Source organism: Ictidomys tridecemlineatus, unplaced genomic scaffold (assembly GCF_052094955.1).
Source record: "Ictidomys tridecemlineatus isolate mIctTri1 unplaced genomic scaffold, mIctTri1.hap1 Scaffold_78, whole genome shotgun sequence".
NCBI classification, from domain to species: domain Eukaryota; kingdom Metazoa; phylum Chordata; class Mammalia; order Rodentia; family Sciuridae; genus Ictidomys; species Ictidomys tridecemlineatus.
In genome coordinates this window covers 155,858-177,760 of record NW_027525752.1, presented here as the reverse complement: position 1 = coordinate 177,760, position 21,903 = coordinate 155,858, and the positions used below count along the sequence as shown (strand labels likewise).

The following is a 21,903-nucleotide window of genomic DNA, read 5'->3' as shown; positions in this document are numbered from 1 at the left end:
GGCAGTTTTTTATAGATACACTAGAAGTATGATCTATAAAACTACAAATTAGAATTCATAGAAAATAAAGACTCTGCCCTTCAGACAGCATTGTTAACAGAATAAACTTCAGTATGGGAGAGAGTATTTTGAAATCTTATTCTGATAAAGGACTTGTTTAATGTGGGGACAAGCGCATGGAGTACTGCATATGTGGCATATGTTAAGGTGCCTGAGTGGCAAACCACTCCCCTTGTGCTAGGCGTGTGAGTGACAAACCACTTACCCCCTAGGCACAGCACAGGACCATGTGGCCACATGTTTGTGGTCCCAGTGTTTGCTCCACAGTCTGCTCCTTGATTGGTTGCCTCAAGGACAGTTGGCCAGAAATTGTATTGGTGGCTGTCTGTAATCTGCTTAGCTACTACCTGGATACATATACATGGTAACTATGCAGTAAAATGAGACCTGCTTCCTGCTTGGTCTCCAGAGGACTTGATTCACGACTCTACAACCACACTTTCCTGTACCCTGTTCCATGTACATCCTCACTGGATGAGAGAGAGCCCATGCCATTTAAGACTGTTCAAAACTCAATGAAAAGAAAAAATACTAGGAAAAATATTTGAGAAGATACTTCCTCAAAGAAGATACATGGTTGGAAAATAAGAACACAAAAAGATACTCAACACAAATGATTCATTAGTTAGAAATGCAAATTAAATCTACAATGAGATATGACCTATTTGAATGAATACAATGGAAACAACTGTAATGAGTGTCATTGAGACTATGAAGGGACTAAAATTCTTTTTTTTAGAGAGAGAGAGAGAAAGAGAGAGAAGTTTTTAATATTTATTTATTTTTTTTTTTTAGTTTTCAGCGGACATAACATCTTTGTTTGTATGTGGTGCTGAGGATCGAACCCGGGCTGCACGCAAGCCAGGCGAGCACGCTACTGCGTAAGCCACATCCCCAGCTCAGGAACAAAATTTCTTATTTACTGCTAGTGGTAAAGTAAAATGGTGCAACTACTTTGAAAAACAGATAAGAAAACCTTAAGAAAATTAAAATATATACACCTCATGTTATCTTTAGATTCCATTCCTAGAAATTTAACTAAGAGATATTAAAACACACATTTATACAGATGTTGCACCAACTTTATTTATAATAGCCCCAAACTGGAAGAAACTCAAATGTTCATCAAGAAGTTAATTAATCAACAAATTAAACTGTATGTCTACAATGGTTAATACTACAGAGCAATAAAAAAGAACAGGCTTTGTAACACCATGATCCATAGAAAAAACAGAAAATAATCATGTAGAGTTGAAGAAGCCAGGAAAGAGAAGACCTATGGTATGGTTCTATTTTTATTATAATTTTAGGAAATAAAAAGTAATTTATAACACAAGAAGCAGATTAATGGTTCCTGGAGATTGATGTGGGGACAGCACAAAAGTCATCTTGCAGGGATGAACTACCAATGTGAGGAGGGAACATTTGGGAATGAAGGATATAGTCACTAATTTCAGTGCGATAGATTCAGAGATATACACATATGGTACAATTCAAATATATTCAGTTTATTGTACTGTAATTACATCTCAATAAGGCTGTTAAGTAAAATAATAAAATAAGTTAATTTGAAATAAAATGCACAAGGTGAAAGAGAATCTAATAGCAGTGTTTTAAAACATCAGTATGCAGGGGGAGGTTTATCATATGATAAACTAATTGTTGAGAAGACTTGAGTGTATTTCTATGGAAGTTTAAATATATTGGAGATTGAGCAAGTTGTTATGTTCATGTACAAATATATTAAAATAAATCCCACAATTATGAATAATTTGTAATGAACAACAACATCAAAAAGACTTATTGACTAATGAAACCAACTGAGAGGCCACAAACTAACATTCATGGTCAATTGATTTTAAATTTTAAAAGGCACCAAGGTAATTCAATGAGAAATGATTATTTTTCTCAACAAATGACACTGGAGAAACTGAATACCCACATGAATAAAGATAAATGTAAGCCCTTATTGCATACTATACACAAAAATTAATTCAAAATTGTTCTTAGACCTAAATGTAAAAACTATAATCACAAAATTTCTGGAAGATAAAAGAAAAAAATTTAAAATTTTGGTTAGATGGAACTCTTACATGTAGCACCCAAAGAATAATGCATAAATTTTAAATTAACAAATTGAACTGCATAAAAATTTAAAATGTTTCCCCTGATTTCAAGACTTTCTGGCTACAGAAATCAAGTCAATGCTGTTTGTTCAAGACAAATAAACAATGGATAGATCTGATCAGTCCATTTTCAATGATAATAAATATTTAAATATGAAAAAAACTAAATGTAATGGTAAAAATGGCACATGCCCAGTTGTGGTGGCCCTGGCTAGAGAATCTGAAGAGTTAACTTAACATAGTCAGAAGAATTAAGTTGGTTGTGAAAATCAAATTGTTTGACAGGCAATGCCTCGGCAGTATTTACTGCTCATAGTGAGTGCTCATAAAATTATTTGTTAAATCCCATCCAAAGAGTTTAATATTTGTTTAAGTCTTCTTTCAAGAAGCTGAATGACAAGATGAACATGCTTTGTATTTAAAAGGAGGCCTGTACCTCTTCATACTGAAAGAAATGGAATGTGGAATGAGGGAAAGATTCATTGAGGCCCATGTCTGAGATCCCAGGCCATAATTAAAATCCATTTATTGTTAAATAAAATGAATTAATAAAGTTAATATCTGGTTAGATATTTAAATAAAATAAAAACCCCTCCTAAGTAATCTTGTTCCATTATTTTTTAACTCTGACTATAATTCAGATTCATCTTTATGAGTGAAATAAGGGTCCAATGGCCAGTGAGAAAGCCAAAGGGAAGATTTGTTTTGGAGGAGTTATATAATTTTAGCTGCTCTATGATTCACACATCATAAACATTAGCATCTGGAGGACACATTAAGTCATTTGCATGTGCTGTTTGGAATGGCAGATCTAAAAGGGTAACAGAGAGCTTGCTTTAGCATAGTCTGTGACTTTGAATAAGCTACTATACAGTATTGGGAAACTTAACTTCCATAGGTGAAAAAATAGGATGAGTTAGCATTATACCTCATTTACAAATTGAAGGAAGGAATCAACTATATTTCTTAAAGTGCTTGGGCTTCCCTGCCACCCTCCTGGATATTTTTGGCTCATATGCATAATTTATAGAACAAGGCTGTCTAAAACTGAAAGACTTTGATTGATGTTAAAAGTAAAGTAGAATAAGAATAAAGTAAATCTTTTTTTAGGCAATTTAAAAATATTGAGTTTAATTATGTTTTATGAATAATTTAAATGTGGGTTTAAAAAAAAACCTAATGCCTTTGACCAGAAGCCTAAGTGTCCCATGACATAAGTGGGTTTTGTGTGATACATGAATACTCAGAATTAAAAACAAACATGCACTAGAATGCAGCACACTTTTCCGTGACTTCCATTTTTCTTTCTTAAATTGCTGAGATAGAATCTTAGTGTAATTTTTAAAAATCACAATTATAGGATTGAGTTTTTATTGTGTAAATTCAAAACAGGAATAAATGTAATCCTTCCCAGCAGGCATTTTGACTTGCCTTTTGCTAAATTACAGCCAGAAAATAAACTCTTAGAAAAAATTTCAGGAAAAGTGACAGAAGATTATATACCAACTGTTAAAAATAATCTCTACACTGAAGGTAAATTATGATGCAAAGTAAGAACTTTGTATGTTTTCTTCACATTTTCCATGATGGGAATGGAAGTTACTGCATGAGCACTGATTACAGGATTGCAGGAAGCTTGTTGGCAACAAAGAGTTACATTTGCAAAATTAGACTAAATTTAGTCAGTTCCATTACCTGAAAAGAGTTTTTGTCCTAGTATCTTAAAAATAAGAACTTTTTCTGTGCCGCAGTCTGGCTGGGCACAAAATAACCAAGCCACCACAAAATCTTGTAGACTCCAACAGCAACTCTTTATTCCCGAACTCTCACGGACACTCTACACTCTCTCCACCGGGCTCTGCATACCAATTCTCTCAGAATCCCATAAGAACTCAATGGGAACTCAAGGAGCGGGCGCCTGAGGCAGCAGGATATGCCCTAATCCCAGCAGGATCAGCCCTAAACCTGGAGCCGCCCTATTCCAGCAGGATCCACCCTAAACCTGGAGCCACCCTATTACAGCAGGATCCACCCTAAACCCAGAGCCACCCTAATCCCTGAGCAGGGTCACCTTTCAATCCAAAAATGCCATGAGTCATTCCTACTTGGCTATGGCTCTCAGCATTTCTGGAATAAATCAAAGATGTTTCCTTATGCAGGAAAAAAGTTATGCCTTGGAAAATATTGCAATATATATTCACATATACGTTCAGAATATATATATATATATATATATATATATATATATATATGAAATTAAAATAACCATAGAACAATGTTGTATGGGTATCCAGTAGAATCCAGTGCACCTCTTTCTATTCCATAGCTGAGACTGTGGGTACAGCTACACCTGACTGCCCGTCAGCATACTTCAACTTTCTTTCTTCTAGAACAATACTATACTGGGTCTCCAGCATATCTTCCCACGGACCTCTTACATTTCTCTTCAGTATAAATATTTTGCTTCACTCAAATGACTGCTCCTCTCTCCTGCAGACAGCCTCTTCTGTTGCTGCAAATTTCTCTCTACCCAGATTCCCTTTTCTCTTCCTTTAGTTCAAAATCAAACCTCTACTGAAAAGCTGGCCCAGTGATATTTTTGTTTGTACTGAACTCTTTATAAAGTACATTATTGTATCATAAATGTGGAATGAATATGCTTTAGTTAGTATACCATAGTGTGTAATCCACAAGGCATCAAGATACAATATTGTATATATATAGTAGAATTCAAACCATGTATATATTGGGGCATAAAAAAGAAACTTGAGAAAAGGATTATGACTTATTTAATTTTTTTAAGTATATGAGTGTGTGAATATTTGTGTATACATATGTATATACATGTATATATGTAAGTATTCATATTTAGCTATATAGATAGATTTCATTTTCTACAATGAACACATATATTCAGAGGAAAAAAGAGACCCACTGAACAAAGTCTAAATACCAAGTCATGCTATTTTATAAAGCAAGAGTAAGCACTATGCTTTAAAAAAAACTTAATGTAATACAAAAATGAAAAGTATTTTTATGCACTTTTAAGAGAGTATGTTGATATTTTCATTAATATTGTTTCATGTTGGTGAAAGTAGGAAAGATAATGTGTATACACATTATTTTAGTTACTTAAAAGAGACAATTTTGTGACTAGTTGTGTAAAAGGTAGGTTATTTAGTTCCACATTGACTTTTTACAGAAACTTTAGGTGTAGGGAAGCCTGAAATCCTATTCTCGACCATCTCCTCCCTCTGTGGAAGGTGAGGCATCAAGGTTCTTGGTCAGAGCATATTAATGAATCTTTGGGTATTCAAGGGCAGCTCTGAAGAAGAGGAGGTTCAAACTTATTTTATAAGGAATTGAAAAAATGGAGTTTTTTCTGAAACAGAGGCAATCGGAAATGAAGGTTTATTGTTTTAGTGGACAAACATTTTTGAGTTCCTAAAATAGGTATGACCCTGTCCTAGGTACTAGATAGGAATTCACTGATACACCAAAACAGATAAAAATTATCTGCCTTAGTGGAATTGATATTCTAGTAGGCAGAAGGACGAAGCCTATGAGATTTTGAGGGGATGCTAGAAGACTTTTAACAAATTTGCTCTTCAATGTTGTTATATTTGGTGCCATTATGAAAATTCATGTGGCCCCCAAATTTCCAGCAAAGGTACAATGTTTATAAATTCTGTAAGTGATTTTCTGTTATATTTAGGGTTGAGACAGACTAGGGGACAAGGGTGAGCAAGGGGGTTGGCAGCTCAGACAAACACCTTTGCTTACTCTGCCTGCTCAATAGCATGAGTACCTCCACCCTGCCCCACATTCTCCTGACACAGTGATTTGCTGGGTCCTCCAGGAAATAAAGCTGTATGAACTACGTATCACCAAGCCGGGGAAAGACAGTCCCATTTTCCTTTTATGTTCTAATTTGTTGGAGAGTTGCCCAAACCATCTTTTCAGAGTTCACCAAAAGCAGCTGTTTCAGTTTTGATTTATGGCCTCTACCCTTGCATCTCTTCTACTTAAAACTTTTTGATGCCTTTCCATTGACTTAGGAGACAAGTCTAAATCCTTAAAATGAGATATTAGAACTACATAATTCAGTGCCCACCAACTCTCACTTTGGCCTTATTGGAATCAAGTCCATTAAATGGATCCTCTGGGGCTTTACAGAATTCAATCTATCCATCCCTCATCCTTAATGCCTGCTTGTTTAAATGTCAGTCTGTCTTGTTCCCGGGGAAGCTTCCTCTATTGTCCCTAGTTAGGCCTCTGTCTTGGTCCATTGGGTCAGTGTTAACAAAATTGACTTGGTAATTTATAGCAGCAAAAGTTTATTGCAACACAAGATCAAATGGCTGACAGACTCGGGGTCTGTTTGGCCTTACTCTCTGCTTCCAAGACCTTAGTTTGTTGCTGTATCTTGAGATAGGAGGAGTATCCAGGGATCTCCTTTGAGCCTCCTTCATAGGTCTCTGCTCCCACTCTTGAGGGTTGAGTTCCAATGGTTTAATCACTACCAGGGTCTTGGATCTTAATATTATCATGCTGGCTATGTGGTTCCAGCATATGAATTTTGGGAAAACATCAACATTCAGACTGCAGCAGGATCCTGTTGAATGTTCTCACAGCATACTTTAGTTTATCATTTGTAGACTGCAGTGCTCTACCTATTTTCTGTGTCAGATTTTATATTTTTTAGTTCATCTTTCTTTCTTTTGTATGTCATTTATTCACCCAAGCTACAATATATCCTAGAAGTCCCACAAACATATTTTTTTCAATTATTGCAAAAGTTACAACAAAAGGAGAAATCAATAGAGAGTAACTTATATGAGACTTGTTCTCCCACTAAAAGCAACCAGAAAGTTGGAATATATATATTGGTACCAGGGATTGAACTCAGGAGCACTTGATCACTGAGCCACATCCCCAGTCTCAGCCCCATTTTGTATTTTATTTAGAGACAGGGTCTCACTGAGTTACTTAGCACCTCACTTTTGGCTTTGAACTTGTGATCCTCCTGTCTCAGCCTCCCGAGCCACTAGGATTAAGGCATGTGCCATCATGCCCAGTCAAAAAAGATTTTTAAAGAGCTATTTTTCAGATAGAAAGCCACAAGGAACATGCATCTGTCACCCCTAAGAGCAGGAGAACGAATAGGTGAGCATTCTACCTGGAGGCACCCTCTAGACCTCAGTTTGAAAAGGGGAACACAAATGGGGCACAACAGTCTCACTGAGGAGAGAGAGACCAGAGTTCCAGGAGATTAAGCAGCCAAAAATATGTAGAGAAAACTACCAGAAAGATGGGAGCCACAAAGAAAAAGAGTTCCAGAAATCTGCATGGAGGCGGTCTTCAGTTTGGGGCTACATTCTAAGCAGTACCTGTGAGGGCCAAGAACAACTATAAGCTAACCAATCCCACAGTTGGCACTGAGCTGGGAGAAGTCTGGATTCCAGCTAGCCAGAGAGAGGTGACATACAAAAACAGTACGGTCAACAAGGTCATGAAGAAGTATTTGATCCTGGCATCATGGCACATATCTGTAATCCCAGCAATCAATCCCAGGTTGAGGCAGGAAGATCCCAAGTTTGAGGCTGGCAACTTATCAAGGGCCTAAGGAAGTTAGTGAGACCCTATCTCAAAAGAAAAAAAAGTTCACTCAATATCATTAATTATCAGGAAATAAACTCCCAAAGACATACCCACTAGAATGGCCCAAGTGCTAGTGAAGATGAAGTCAAGTGGAAGTCTCCTAAATTGCTGGTGGAAGTATAAAATGATTGTGGTCATTTTTTAGCATGGCTTGACAGTATCACATAAGATAAAAACATACATTAAACGTAGGAGGCAATTGCACTCCTAGATATGAGTCCACTTATAGTGGCATATATATGAAACAGTACTGTAGAAAAAATGAATCTATAGTTTAAAAAAAAGTTATCAATGGTTGCCTGGAACAGGTGGTGAAGGCACTCACTGGGAAGGATCCCAAGGAAACCCCTTTTCTAGTGAAAAAAAAACTGTTCTATATCTTGATTATGGTAGTTTTTACATGGGTATCTACATTTGTTAAAACTCAGAGTGTGCTTGCTTTGGCAGCACATATACTAAAATTGGAACAATACAGAAAACATTAGCATAGTCCCCGAGCAAGGATGACACCCACATTTGTGAAGCATTCCATAGTTTTGTGGAACCAACCCTTCAGCAGATGAATGGATAAAGAAACTGTGGTACATATATGAAATGGAATATTACTTATAGCATTAAAAGAGAAAAAAATTATGGCATCTGCGGGTGAATGGGAATATCAGGTTAAGGGAAGTAAGCCAATCCCCAAAACCAAAAGCTGTATGTTCTCTCTGAAAGTGGATGCTGACCCATAATGGGGGTGAGGTGGGTGGTAAGGGGCATGGAAAGAATGGAGGAACTTTGGGCAAAGGGGAGGTAGGACAGGTGAGGGGGCAGAGGGATAGGAAAGATGGTGGAATGAGATGAACCTCATTACCCGAGGTACATATAGGACTACACATGTTGTGTACAACTAGGAAAAGTTTTGTTCCATTTATATACAATGAATTGAAATGCATTCTGCTATCATGTATAACCAATTAGAACAAATTTAAAAAACTCACTGATATTGGCTATCAAGGAATTACTGTTAAGTTGTGTGATAGCCCGTGGGTTCATTATACTATTCTCTATGCTTTTCTTTAAAGCTTTTCTAATTAAATTTATTTTTTAACTAGTACATAGAAACAAACATTATAATTATTGAATTAGGTAACATGACATTTTGATGCATGTATACACTATGTAACGTTTAAATCAGTTAAATATATCTACCTCCTCAAACATCATTTCTTTATGGTAAAACTTTCACAATCTTTTCTTCTAGTATTCTAAAATATACAGTATGTTATGGTTACCTATAGTCCCCTACTATTCTCTCTGCTCTTATTTGAAAGTTTCCATGATAAAAATACTAAAAATAATTTTTAAATTAAGATATAACTTCAAATATTTAAAGGATTTCTATGTAGAAAAGAATTCAATTTTATAGAGGAAATCATGTGGAGGAAAATTTGGAGTCAATACAAGGATGAACTAGACAACAGAAGAACATATAGCCTTGTAAGAGAGTGACTCATGCTAGGAAATACTGGTGTACAGGCCTCATAACTATTCGTCAGGGCCACAGTAAAGAAAATAACAGCAATGAGTGAGAAACTAGACTAACAGCCTTCCAAGGTTTCTTCTAACACTAAGATTCTGCTAAGATTCCATTGATCAATGAATCTGATTGGTGCACATCTCCCAAACACATCAGAGCCTATTACTCTCCAGTCCTATCAGATATCATACTACTTGTTTAAGATTTTACATTGACTTGTTCATAATTTTTGCATATATTTGTTAAGTCTTTTTCTTAAGGCTTTCAAAAATCACAATCATACCTTACACCTGTTAGACTCTTTTAGTCCTCGCACAATGTCCTGTACATACTGGGCCATCAAAATGCCTTTTTGAAATCTCCTTTCAAATCAGTCTCCTAACATTGTGCCTCTTCTTTGCCACTCACGTCTATGTCTTACCTATCACTGTACAATCACTGACCATACCTGCACCACATTCATGTCCCCTGACCTAGACCTAGAGGAGGGCTCTGTGCATACCTAAAAATATGAATAAAGAAATCCTTCCCATATCGTGAGGCTGTTAACTTTCCAAGTGATGCTGATTCATTCTGATAATCAAATTATGACTGTGGAAGACTGCTTTAATCACTGGAAATATAATTATTCTAACTGCCTGGCTCGTATATACCCCTTACCCAGGTGGCTGCCACCATCATGAACAAACATGGAGCCAACTGAAAAATGATTTGTTTCTCCCCACCACATCTTTTCCACCCTGGTGGGCTTTCCTCCCCAGGTATTCATTGTCTTTATACCACCTTCTGACTGTCTACATGAGAATTAGGGCATGTGTAGGGGTAAAACCCTTCAAAATGCCAGACACCTCACCAGACATTTTACCTTGTCAAATCATTTAATTCTTATGATTGGAGTAAGCATTATCTACATTTTACAGATGAGGAAAACTTTTTTCAAAAGTTTACTTATTTGCCCAAACGTCTAAATGATAACCTTGGGATTTGAAACCAGATCTACCTGGCTTCAAAATCTATACATTTTACAAGGAAAACAACAACATCATCTTTCTTACACAAGCCTTGAAATAATACAACCTACAGGAAACAACTTCAGTTGAGGAGGATTACTGTCACAATGTCCCTAGGACCATCTTATCCTCCAACCTCTAAAAGCTTTCTCATTCCTATAATTAAACTCTAAAAGTCCAATATCAACAAATACCAATAGGGGGGAGGTAAGTCCTAAAATGCTTAGATAAGCTTCTAGACAGATTAAATGTCTTGTTTGGATCATGATTTTCTTTAGAAAGATCAGCCTTAAGTGACTCTTTCTAAGAAACAGATCTAACCTAATTCCTTTCATTCTTAAAACTTTCTAAGGATCCCCACTATTAATGGTCTAATGCTACTTTGGCTCATGACTTCCTTTAAGATTTGCTGGCCTCTCCAACAGGCCCATCCCCCTCCAACTTCACACTTTACAACACCAACTATTCACATTCTCCTGCCCTCCCCAAATATCCTTTCTTCATGTTTCCATTTCTCTGAACACATTTCTTCTGACTGCCAGCTTCCCCCACCACCCCAGCCTGTCTAATCAACAACAAACCACATGTCAGACTCCTGTTTGCCCTTTGCCTGTGCTTCAAACACATCTCAACCACTTTCTGACCTTACTGATCACCCTTCCAACCATAATAAATGCATTTATGGACAATAATGTTCTACCATCGAATAAATACCTCTCTTTCTGCCATTATCTTACTGTGTTTCAAGTGAATGCTGTTATCTCCCTGCCAGAATGAAGGGTTCTGAGGGGAAGAACCAAGTTTTTACAGGTGTGCAAATGTCTAGCCTTGGTAGACAGCAAATCTTCTTCATGTGCTAAACCAAGTAGCCATTAAAGCCACACCCCTATGGCTTTTGTTTCAGGAGCTATCTACTCAAAGGGTCAAGAGTCATTTTCATAAAGACATTTTAAGTTTTTCACTTCATGACCAGAAGCCACTTTAAAACTAATAAATAATCAACATTCTAATTGAAGAAACTATGTCAAACTTACCATCTTAGACAAATAAAGCAAGAATGAATATAACAAGAAAAGTATATTGTCCAAAAGGGTGGCATCTGCTGGCTCTTCGACCTTTATCTCTAGTTGGTTTTCTGTATCAGCAGCATCAACAGGAGTACCTTCTGTTATAAGTAGCTCTAAAATTGAAAGGGGAAATGGCTATTTTATTTTATGCTATAGAATAAGAATTGTCTCTCTTCAGTTTCAATATTCATCGAGTGTTTCACTAAATATATGAGTCACAGTGCCTAGCGCAGGTGAGGCACTGGTAGAACACTTGCTTAGTGTAGGTGAGGCACTGGGTTCGATCCTCAGCACCACATAAAAAGAGATTAAATACTAAAAAAAAAAAAGTTATGCTAGTCACTCCACACCCACATGATCTAGTACAGATATTTTATGATTAAGAAATTATGTTTAATAAAGCCCTTTTATAATTTTAAGATAAAATGTGTACTGTTAACAGGTCTACTTTTGTGCATTAGTTTCTCATTTATATCTTTCTCTTTTGCTTTTTATAAAATTTCTTATTGAACATGCTAACCAATCCCAACTGTCCTAAAGGAAAAAAAAAATAAGCAATATCCTTTCATACTGTAGCCCAAAAGAATGAATAAAGGAACATATGGGGCTCCTGAGTCAGCCTTCTTTCTCCTTTAGGCACATGGAAACTGAACAGAACTTTACAATAATACACAAAAACATCTGGAAGAACAACTCCTTTTCTCCAGCCCAAGCCGCAGGCAGGTATTTACCTTCAGCTTTAGCCCAGATTTCCTCTAGAGGAGGCGCTATTATCAATGGAGCAGTCTCCTCCACTGTGGAGTGCTTGTACCTCACAAAATAGATCAAGTCTTGGATATCATCAAGCACTGCAGCCTCTTCAAATATGTTACTTTCCTTTATTCCTGTGTCTGTATTATCATTCACACGATTATCAAGCATTTGCTCTGCTACGCTCAAAATGTGTGACTCAGAGGCCTTATCTAGAACTTTTTCTAGATAATAGGGCATTAGGTTATAGGGGAGGCTCTCCTGCTGTGCTGAGTTCAGCTTTAAAGACATTTCTTGCAACATGGCTTCCAGTTCTTGGACATCAATGTACTTCAGGAAGCGTTGCAAGGACTTTTGTTCTATAAAGAAGCTGCGGATTATGGGCAAGTCTTCCTCCTGATCGCTAAGCTCTGGCTTTAGGGCTATATGTGGACTCTGTGGGAATATATCATCTTCAAGGTCTGCAGAAGCAGGACCCTGGCTTTTTGCGTCTGTGATATGCCCTATGTTCTCAAGGTCCTCTTTTGAGGTTTCTTTTCCAGTAGCCTTTTCTGTAGACTCTAAAGTGTTCAGATGTTCCTTAGGGTTGTCTTTTTCAAGATCGTCAGAATCTTTATCCTGAAATACTTCACTTATCCCTGAAGTCTGAGTGTTTTCCTCGTCACTTCTGTCAAAGAGTCCCTGGGCTTCCTCATCTGCCAGAGGACTTTCCTCCTTTCCCATTTCCATATCACCTCGTTCCTTGTCCATCATGTCTACCCTTTTGGCTGTGGTTTCAGTTTTCTTTAAAATCTTCCAAATTATACTCATTTCTTGTTTGTTTTCTTTGGTTTCTAGATAAGGATTGATTTCTTTTTTCAAAAGTTTATAAGCATCAGTCTTCTCCTGTTCGTTTGAGACCTGAGAAATGTCTACCCTTTTGGCTGTGGTTTCAGTTTTCTTTAAAATCTTCCAAATTATACTCATTTCTTGTTTGTTTTCTTTGGTTTCTAGATAAGGATTGATTTCTTTTTTCAAAAGTTTATAAGCATCAGTCTTCTCCTGTTCGTTTGAGACCTGAGAAATGTCTACCCTTTTGGCTGTGGTTTCAGTTTTCTTTAAAATCTTCCAAATTATACTCATTTCTTGTTTGTTTTCTTTGGTTTCTAGATAAGGATTGATTTCTTTTTTCAAAAGTTTATAAGCATCAGTCTTCTCCTGTTCATTTGAGACCTGAGAAATGTTGCTGGTTTTGTTTTTTTCACTTTCTGGCACTTTCAATTTATCTGGTAGTATTTCTTCAAAAAGTTCAAATGATGTTTGTTCACCCTGAGCATTATCTGTTTGACTATCTGCATGAGGATGGTTCTTCTGAGCCAAAAATTGTTCCTCAAGATCCACAGTGTTTTCTGAGAATGCACTTTCAATTTGTTGTGAGTTTGCTACTACTGGTTTAGGTTCAGGTTCAACATCCTGGGAGACTTCAGGAAATTGTCCCACTTTTTCTATAGCTTTCTCAGAATCTTCATTTGCAGAATCATACAATTCCCAAAATCCTAGAAGTTCTTCTACGTTATAATTATCAAAATTATCTCCTCCAACATCAAAACAAACAAAATATGTCTCCTGTAAGGAAAAGAAAACCATTAATGTGTCAATAACAAAGTATCACAAAAGCAAACTCATCCATGCTCCCAAATTCAGGATTGGTTCTAAAGAATCTTTGAGGTCAACCAGATTACCCTCCTCCAACCCCCACTGCCTAACTCCATCTATGGCTGAGTAAATCTGTCTTTTTCTAGACTACAGTGTTAGAAAGTCTATTCTTTCTTTCTTTTTTTAACATGGGTCATATTCTTTAAAAAGCATAATGAGTAAAAATGGTGACAATTTGGTTTCCAACTGCCTGACTCTTGGGTCTCTCTCAATTTGCTCTGATCATAAGTAGGGAAAGGCAAGGTATCACTTATAGGATCCTCCAGCTCTTAATATCTACACCTATGTTTCAGAAATTTAATTCTTAATCATTTGCTCAGGAGAAGCTGGAAGATCCTGCAGCCTTGAGAAAAATGAATCAGTTTTAAAGTATCTTACTGAGATACAAGTACATTGGATGGAATAAAGAATGATATTAAGGAGGCTCCTCACATTATTATTACCACAAGAACAAACTGAAAACAAGATTCAACAAGGTATACACCTTTCTCTTCATCAGGGTTTCACAGTCACTAAGATCTCTCTCAGGATTATGTGTATATTATCTAGTTTTCCTTCTTGCTACTAGTAAGCAAATTGATATAAAAGGAGCCATAGTATGAATGGACATTTTTTTAGAAAATTTCCATTCCTAATTAAATCTTCATAATATTCTGCGGGGGTTCCGGGGGCGGGGGAGGCAGTTCAATGTAGTAGGGATGAGTGATTTCCTCTCCTCATCACATGCATTTCTAAGCCATGAGGGATGCATGTAATGGGAAATACAATGAGAAGGCAGAGTTCAAAACAAATGAGTTCTCTGTAATCAGTGAACTGCTGTCACAGCTTAAATCCCAAGAACTCTCTTTACCAACAATGAAGTCCAACAAGCAACAGAAGTGATTTTATGGCCCCTGAGATTATAAAGAAATTTTAGGAACAGCAACAACAAACAGGATGACTTTATCCATTCAGTCCATCTAATCTAAGAACTGTCCTAGCCTAGCAGTTTGCATATTCTACAGCCACTACAAAGAGCTGCCCAAAGATGTTTCAGTGTTGGTGGGCATCAATTACTATACAATTTAAAACTCTAGAAAATAATCAGCTGAAGTGAGAATTCTAGAACACGAAATCCTTTCAGTCACAAAATCAATTTAAGTCAGAGCACCATACAGGAATGTTGTATAAAGGAAGCAGTTGGGGCCTTAAAAGATCTGAGACTGAACATCACCTGAAACGCTCAGGTCCCCTTTTCCAAATCTATAACATGACTATGATCCCATATATGACTAAGAATAAGAAAACCTTTGTAAGTACATATTTCTAGCCTAGTATAAAAGTTAGAGTTTATTAATTTAACCTAAATATACTTAAAATGTCTAATAACTATCCAATGAGTTTTGCCTGTAAAATGAAATTATTGTTTCAATATATTAGACAACTCTCAGATTATAATATAATCACCCTTGAATGCCTTTCAATATATTAGACAACTGTTTCAATATATTAGACAACTCTCAGATTATAATATAATCACCCTTGAATGCCTTTCAAACTTTTTTTTTACAGGTAGTCTGATTTCAAATGAAAATCTGACACACAAATGTTAGATTGCCCCCCCAAACACATTATAAAACATTCAGAAGCAGTTAACTGAATATAACGGATGGATTTATAAGCCAGTTTACAATTGAGAACAAAAAAGAAATCCATAACTTACATCTGTTGGAATTTGTAGCTCTTCTTTAGTATATTCACGAACTACCTTGATGAAATCTTTTGGAAAGTATCGAAACATACGGCCAACCTATAGTGCAAAAGAGACAAATATCAAATAAATTCTGTAGAAGGAATATAAATAAGAGATTTCTCAGAAGTGGCAGGAAATATACACATAATAGATAGGTATATGGTATAACCAAGAAAGAAAGTTGCTATAACAATTACACTGAGATTATTATTCCAAATAAAAATTAAGTACAGAACTATTAAAGCAACATTTCCAACCACTGAAGTTTTCTTTTTTACATTTAGCTTAATTCTCAACACAGAGCATATAAAGTTAATACTTCTGAAGTAAATAAAAGATATGCATAGAAGATTATTGGATACTATATGGTTAAAACTATGTAAATCAAAGCTGGTTATAAATGCAATTCCAAATAACCTCTAGCAAGAATTTACCTGTACATTTTGTAGCATTGCTCATAAACCAATATTTATGTCTTTCTTAACCAATACACAACAGTCATAAAAATTAATAAGTAAAAACAATACAAAAATCTCTAAAATGTATTACCACGATAGCAGATGTATTGATAGTATATGCTTTCCTAGCTTTGTCCAAATCTACTTTTACAAGTACTTGGGGAGTGCTGAGGGCCATTGTCAAGTAGGAATGAAGCTTCAAAATTTCCTTGCCAGTGTACCCCATGTTAAATGGATTTCGCTGTTGACATTGCATGTAAGGTGACCTTGCTCAAGGACCAAGGCGGATCCGGGTTTAGAGCTGATCAGGTTTGAGGAAGTATCCCACTCCTTAGGGTGTTCCCGGTTTAAGACAAAAGGAGTTTTAGGGAAGTTGGAGGTTGAAGATTATTGCTGCTGGGAGTAGGGCATGCCTGCAGCCTGAGTTCCCGCTGAGTTCTCCTCGAGAAAAAATTTTTAGGAGGTGAATTGTTCGGGAGATTGGATTACCCCTGAACCTGTGTGGAGGCGGTGTGAGTCGGGAATAAAGAATTGCTGTTTGAATCTACAAGGCTATGAGTGCCTCCTGATTCTGTGCCCAGCCAAGACTGCGGCATTATGGTGGCCCGTACGTGGGATGTCTGAAGCTTGGGGGTAAGTGAATTTGCTCGCTCCTGAAGGAGAGCAAAAAAATGGGTGACCATTTCAAAAAACAATGTGTTCTTGTTTTGATTTATTTTGTTTTCATTTCAAGTGGCCTGTTCCTAGAACTTTCTCAGGCAAACTAAGGAAAATGGTTGACTCAAGGTTTGAAGTTGTTCGCCTCCGAGGAAGAAAAATTGTTAGAGGAAGGAGGTACCCCAGTAAGACCAAGAAAAACTATGGCATATGTTGCTACAATACAAAAATGTAGCCCATGGCTTTATAAAGATGAGTTATTAAGTATATCAATGGGACCATTATGGTATCCTGTAGAAGGATTTTTCTTCAACAAGAAAGAGATGACTAGTTCTGTTCACTATACTTGTCTTGGTTTTTACAGACAGCTGATTCATTTACAAAGCTAAAATGTTAAAATATCAACCACTAAATATGAAATCAAGTACTCTTTACTTATTAAGTTCCATAAGGTAATATATTTAAACATTATGTGTGTTTTCATAAATTGGCAAATGGAAAAATGTTTAATATTGCTTTGGTCTGTGTCTTTGCTAAAACAAGGTTACTAAGTGTTAAGATTCTATCATGTGTAATTTATATACAGAGAGTATAAGAAGTTTCAGCTGGGTTTCAATTACAGTATAACAGTACCTTAAAAAACATGAAAGTATTTCATCTTATTAAAGTGGAGTAATTTTATAAGGGTTGTTTTAGAATGTGAATTTATAAAAAGGGTTAATGGTTAAAAAAGAGATATAAAAAGATTCAAGATGTGGAAATATATTTTAATATAAAAGGTTAAAGGAAAAAGAAATGTTTCTAGTTGAGATAATCTCTGTGTGGTAAAGTGAAAAGTTGTAAAATGCCCTTTAAAAAGATTTTGAGGAAACTAGATTTAATTTAAAAGCTTGAGAAAGGTAGAAAGAAAAAAAAGGGATTTGTACATGGCAGATTGAGACAAAGCTTCTTAATGGAGTAAAAAAGAGCCTTTGGTTGAAGGGCAGCCATGTAAACTAATATTAAGCGATTTAAACAAAATCTAAGCCTCGTTTAAAAGAGTGAAGCTGTAGGTGGTGAAAAAGTACATTTAAAAGTACAGTATAGATGATAAATGAAATGCTTTAAAAGGTTAAATTGAGGGTTGTTGAGATACCTTCATGGCAGGAAAAAAGATTGCTTTACTCATCAAACTATTAAAATGTACTTATTAAACTAAAAAGAGGGAGATGAGATAATCTTTGTTTGGTAAAGTAAAAAGTTGTAAAATGTCTAAGTACATTGCAAATAGCTTTAAAAGGTTAAATTGAAGGTGGTTAAGATGCCTTCATGATGGAGGAAAAAAATATAACCCATGAAGAAGATAATAAGATAAAAGATTTAGATAAAGAAGATTAAAAATTTGAAGTGGAAAACTTCGAAAACAGAAGTACAAAAAGGTAAAAAAAAGAGAGAAGATGTAGAAAGATAAAGATATAGGAAGATAAAAAGATGTAGAAAGACAAGAATTTTATACCCACAAAATAGGAAATGAAAGAAAACTAGGAGAGAAGAAAGCAACTAAGGGTAAATATAAAAACCTTAGAAGAAAACTAGAAGATAGAAATAAGATGGAAAATGGTTAAAAATGTCAAGTAAAGGTATTTCAGATAGAAAATACAAAGGGCTAAGACAACTATGGTTTCAAACCACATCTAAAAATTAAAAGGACTAAAGTAATTCTAAAAACTAAGGCAAAAATGCTTTTGAAAGACTTAAATTTAAAAGGATCTTAAAGGGGTATATATCCCCCAAAGATAAACTTAAAATAACCCTTTTTTATTCTAAACTTTTTAAATTTGAATTCATCAGGACTTAATGCTGCGGAAAGACATATGTATCCAAAAAATGTACATAAGCCTAAGGTACTTTGGAAAGATATTCTAACAGGACATTGGAAAGCTCCTGACCCAGTGTTTGTCTGGAGTCGGGTTCTGTTTTTGTGTTTCCACAGGGAGAACAGCAGCCGATTTAGATTCCAGAGACACTAACTAAAACAATTTCTACAGACCAAAAAGAAGATAATTTGACTCAAATCCATAACAGCTGATATCCAGAGCTCCAGCTTGGCTATTCTTACATCTGCGACAGTGATTAACCACGGTGCCTTTTTTCAATATTTATTTTATTATTGCATTTTTCCCACATCATAAAGTTCTATTTTTATTTTTTGAGCTCATACAAACCTAGGTTAATGTTTTTCTGATCAGCTTTGTTTTTTGACTGTGTTTTATTTTTTGACTGTGGAGTTTTTAAACATTGCAATGGAGATTTTACCTAGGTAAAGCTACAAGGCTGTTATTATTGTCTTATGTGTTGTATGTTATGAGTGCACTGTTTTGTGTTGCATGTCAGTATGTGTGTATGTCCATATTTTTATATGAGGAGCGCTCATGAAAAAATGGATCCAAATTTTCTTTTTTTTTTTATTCACGTGATTTAAGTGGTTTAATCTAAATTAGGTAAACAGCTGTTAATGATTGTTTTCAAAGGTGGTTAACAGATCTGTTTGCTTACTATTGTTTTTAAAGGTGATTAACACATCTGTTTGTTTACTTTCACTTTTCCTTTTCATTATATTTAATAATTCTGTTCAGGATAATGTCTCCTTAACATCATTGCCAGAATTCCCATCTCCATCCCAGTGCCAGTGAAGACTAAGAAAACCAAACTACAGCTTCTATGATAGCTATCACAGTAAACTGTATAAACTGATGCATCAATGAATATAACTCAACAAGTAATGCTCAATCAAGGACTTGATTTACTTTGGGAGGAAATGAACATATTGATAGACTCCTCCGATTTGAACTGCTTGCAGAACTTGCTTGGACTATATATGAGTTGCATGCATTGTGAACTATTGTCTGGTGCAGCGAATTGTGGTACTGCTGGCATATCCTTGCTGATGGTGTCACTAGTGATGCAATTTCCTTGCCAGCGCATCCCATGTTAATTGTGGTAATGCTGGCATCTTTGCTGATGGTGTCACCAGTGACACAATTTTTCCAAAGGAGCCGTCAATTGGCTTGGTGTCGTGGCATTTCTGTATCCTCCTCCCTTCTACTAGTGATGGTCTAAAATTTGGGGGCCAACAGAGGTGAGGCAAGAACCTCACCCCCCCACTGGCACCAAGGTTAAATTTGGGGGCCAACAGAGGTGAGGCAAGAACCTCACCCACCCACACTGCTGCTTAGGCCTATCCACAAGCATGGCTGAATGCTGGACTGGTAGTCAGTGACGGGTTGATCTGGTTGCAGTGGATTCAACCCAAGACAGGAAACTGACGTCTAAAGGTCAGTTCTCCCATGACGGGTAAGAACCATATGTTGAATTGGACAACCTACCAGGCACGGTCCTTTAGCCACATTGCTTGTTGTTTAATTAATCAGAAGGGGGGAGAAAATTAATGCTGCAGTCTTGGCTGGGCACAGAATCAGGAGGCACTCACAGCCTTGTAGATTCAAACAGCAATTCTTTATTCCCGACTCACACCGCCTCCACACAGGTTCAGGGGCAATCCAATCTCCCGAACAATTCACCTCCTAAAAACTTTTTCTCGAGGAGAACTCAGCGGGAACTCAGCTGCAGGCACGCCCTACTCCCAGCAGCAATAATCTTCAACCTCCAACTTCCCTAAAACTCCTTTTGTCTTAAACCAGGAACACCCTAAGGAGTGGGATACTTCCTCAAACATGATCAGCTCTAAACCCGGATCCGCCTTGGTCCTTGAGCAAGGTCACCTTACATGCAATGTCAACAGTGAAATCCATTTAACATGGGGTACGCTGGCAAGGAAATTTTGAAGCTTCATTCCTACTTGACAATGGCCCTCAGCAGGGGAGAAAATAAAATTAAACATAATGCATATGAAACCACATATCAAGCTTCAGTTTCACCCAAAATAAATCCTCTGCAGAAAAGAACCCCATTTATTTTCAGCACCAACAGTTAAATTATATGAAGTTACATAAAGTGTACAAAAGGTATATAAAGTTCCCCTTGAGAAAGACACTCCTATTACTAACTACTGACTAAAAGGAACAGAAGATTCTTGCCAATAATTAAAGGAAACTGATAGGCAAATCAAATGCACAAAAAAGAAAATTAAAAAAGGCATCTTATCACTACCTCTAAAATATCCCCATTCATGAATGTTCTTGTTATATCTAGAAACCATCTGAGAGCCAGTATTAGTGGTAGAATACTGCCATGAAGATTAGATAAGATGGAGCAATTAAAAGTTTCATCACTGCAGATAAAGTCTGAGACTCTAGAAAACCAACAACATTGCAGAATGAAAACTGAAAACTCAAAAGGAGAATCATTTTGAAAACTAAAGAATTTTTAATTTCTTAAGTATAACACTTATGACATGAGAGGCGAGTCTGAGGGGAAATACACTTTTCCCTTCTGATGAAAATTCTATTAAGGTTAAATTTGGAAAAGGGAAAGAAACCAGAGATGTATGGAGAAAGGGAACACATTTATCTCTTCTTAATCTGTGTCAAATGAGACCATAGATTATATAAAGCTCCATAATTACACACTGGGTGGTATCCCATTTCTTGTGATACGAAAAAAAATGATGCAGAATCATGGAGGCTCATGACTGGAAATAATTTTTATATCTAATTTTGCTTCCATACATCATCCCAGCCAAGGTGCTGTTGATTTGATTTGTGGGTGGGGAGCCAAGAACTGCCACAAGAGAACAAATTCTGCATAAGCTACTATCAGAACAAATGTACTTAAGTGCCACTGCCCTGAAAGGAAATATTCAAAAGGAAGATGGATTAGACAGGGGTCCTTTCCTAACTGAGTTTTTCATTTTATAGGGAGCTAAGATAAAACACAACCTGACTGAAGGCAAAGAAGACAAATGAATGCCAGAGGAGCAATGCAAACAACAAACACTCATCAGTCGGCAAAGATCCTTTCTGGTCAGGTGCTGAAAGCAGGGCTCCTCAGGAAGACAGGATGAGTGCTGCCACCCAGAATGGCAAGAGTCCTAGGGATGAACAGAGTTAACAGGCTACAATGTGAGAGGAGAAAATGCAAATCAAGCCCATTTATCCAAAAGCTCAAAGAAGGAAAGAAAGACGACTACTACATGAAAAATGCCACTTAGGTACATGGAAAAACAG

At 36.4% G+C, this 21,903-nt stretch overlaps 1 protein-coding gene and 1 non-coding gene across 7 annotated transcripts in view; one reads left to right on the top strand and one right to left on the bottom strand.

Moving 5' to 3' along the window:
* The window catches only part of LOC144374624 (transport and Golgi organization protein 1 homolog), a 104,775-nt gene that overhangs the window by 24,472 nt on the left and 58,400 nt on the right, over positions 1-21,903 (bottom strand). For 3 of the 6 annotated variants that reach the window (XM_078037380.1, XM_078037381.1, XM_078037382.1), the window contains exons 10-12: positions 15,594-15,680; positions 12,178-13,801; positions 11,414-11,559 (exon numbers count right to left, since the gene is read on the bottom strand). In XM_078037380.1, the coding sequence (XP_077893506.1) occupies positions 11,414-11,559; positions 12,178-13,801; positions 15,594-15,680 (1,857 nt within the window). Of the gene's footprint in view, positions 1-1,547; positions 11,560-12,177; positions 13,802-15,593; positions 15,681-21,903 lie in introns of those variants that run through there. The other 3 variants (XM_078037379.1, XM_078037383.1, XM_078037384.1) reach the window with 1 other exon arrangement.
* Positions 8,279-8,385, top strand: LOC144374635 (U6 spliceosomal RNA). Its single transcript, XR_013433985.1, has one exon. It is a non-coding gene; the product is annotated as a U6 spliceosomal RNA (small nuclear RNA).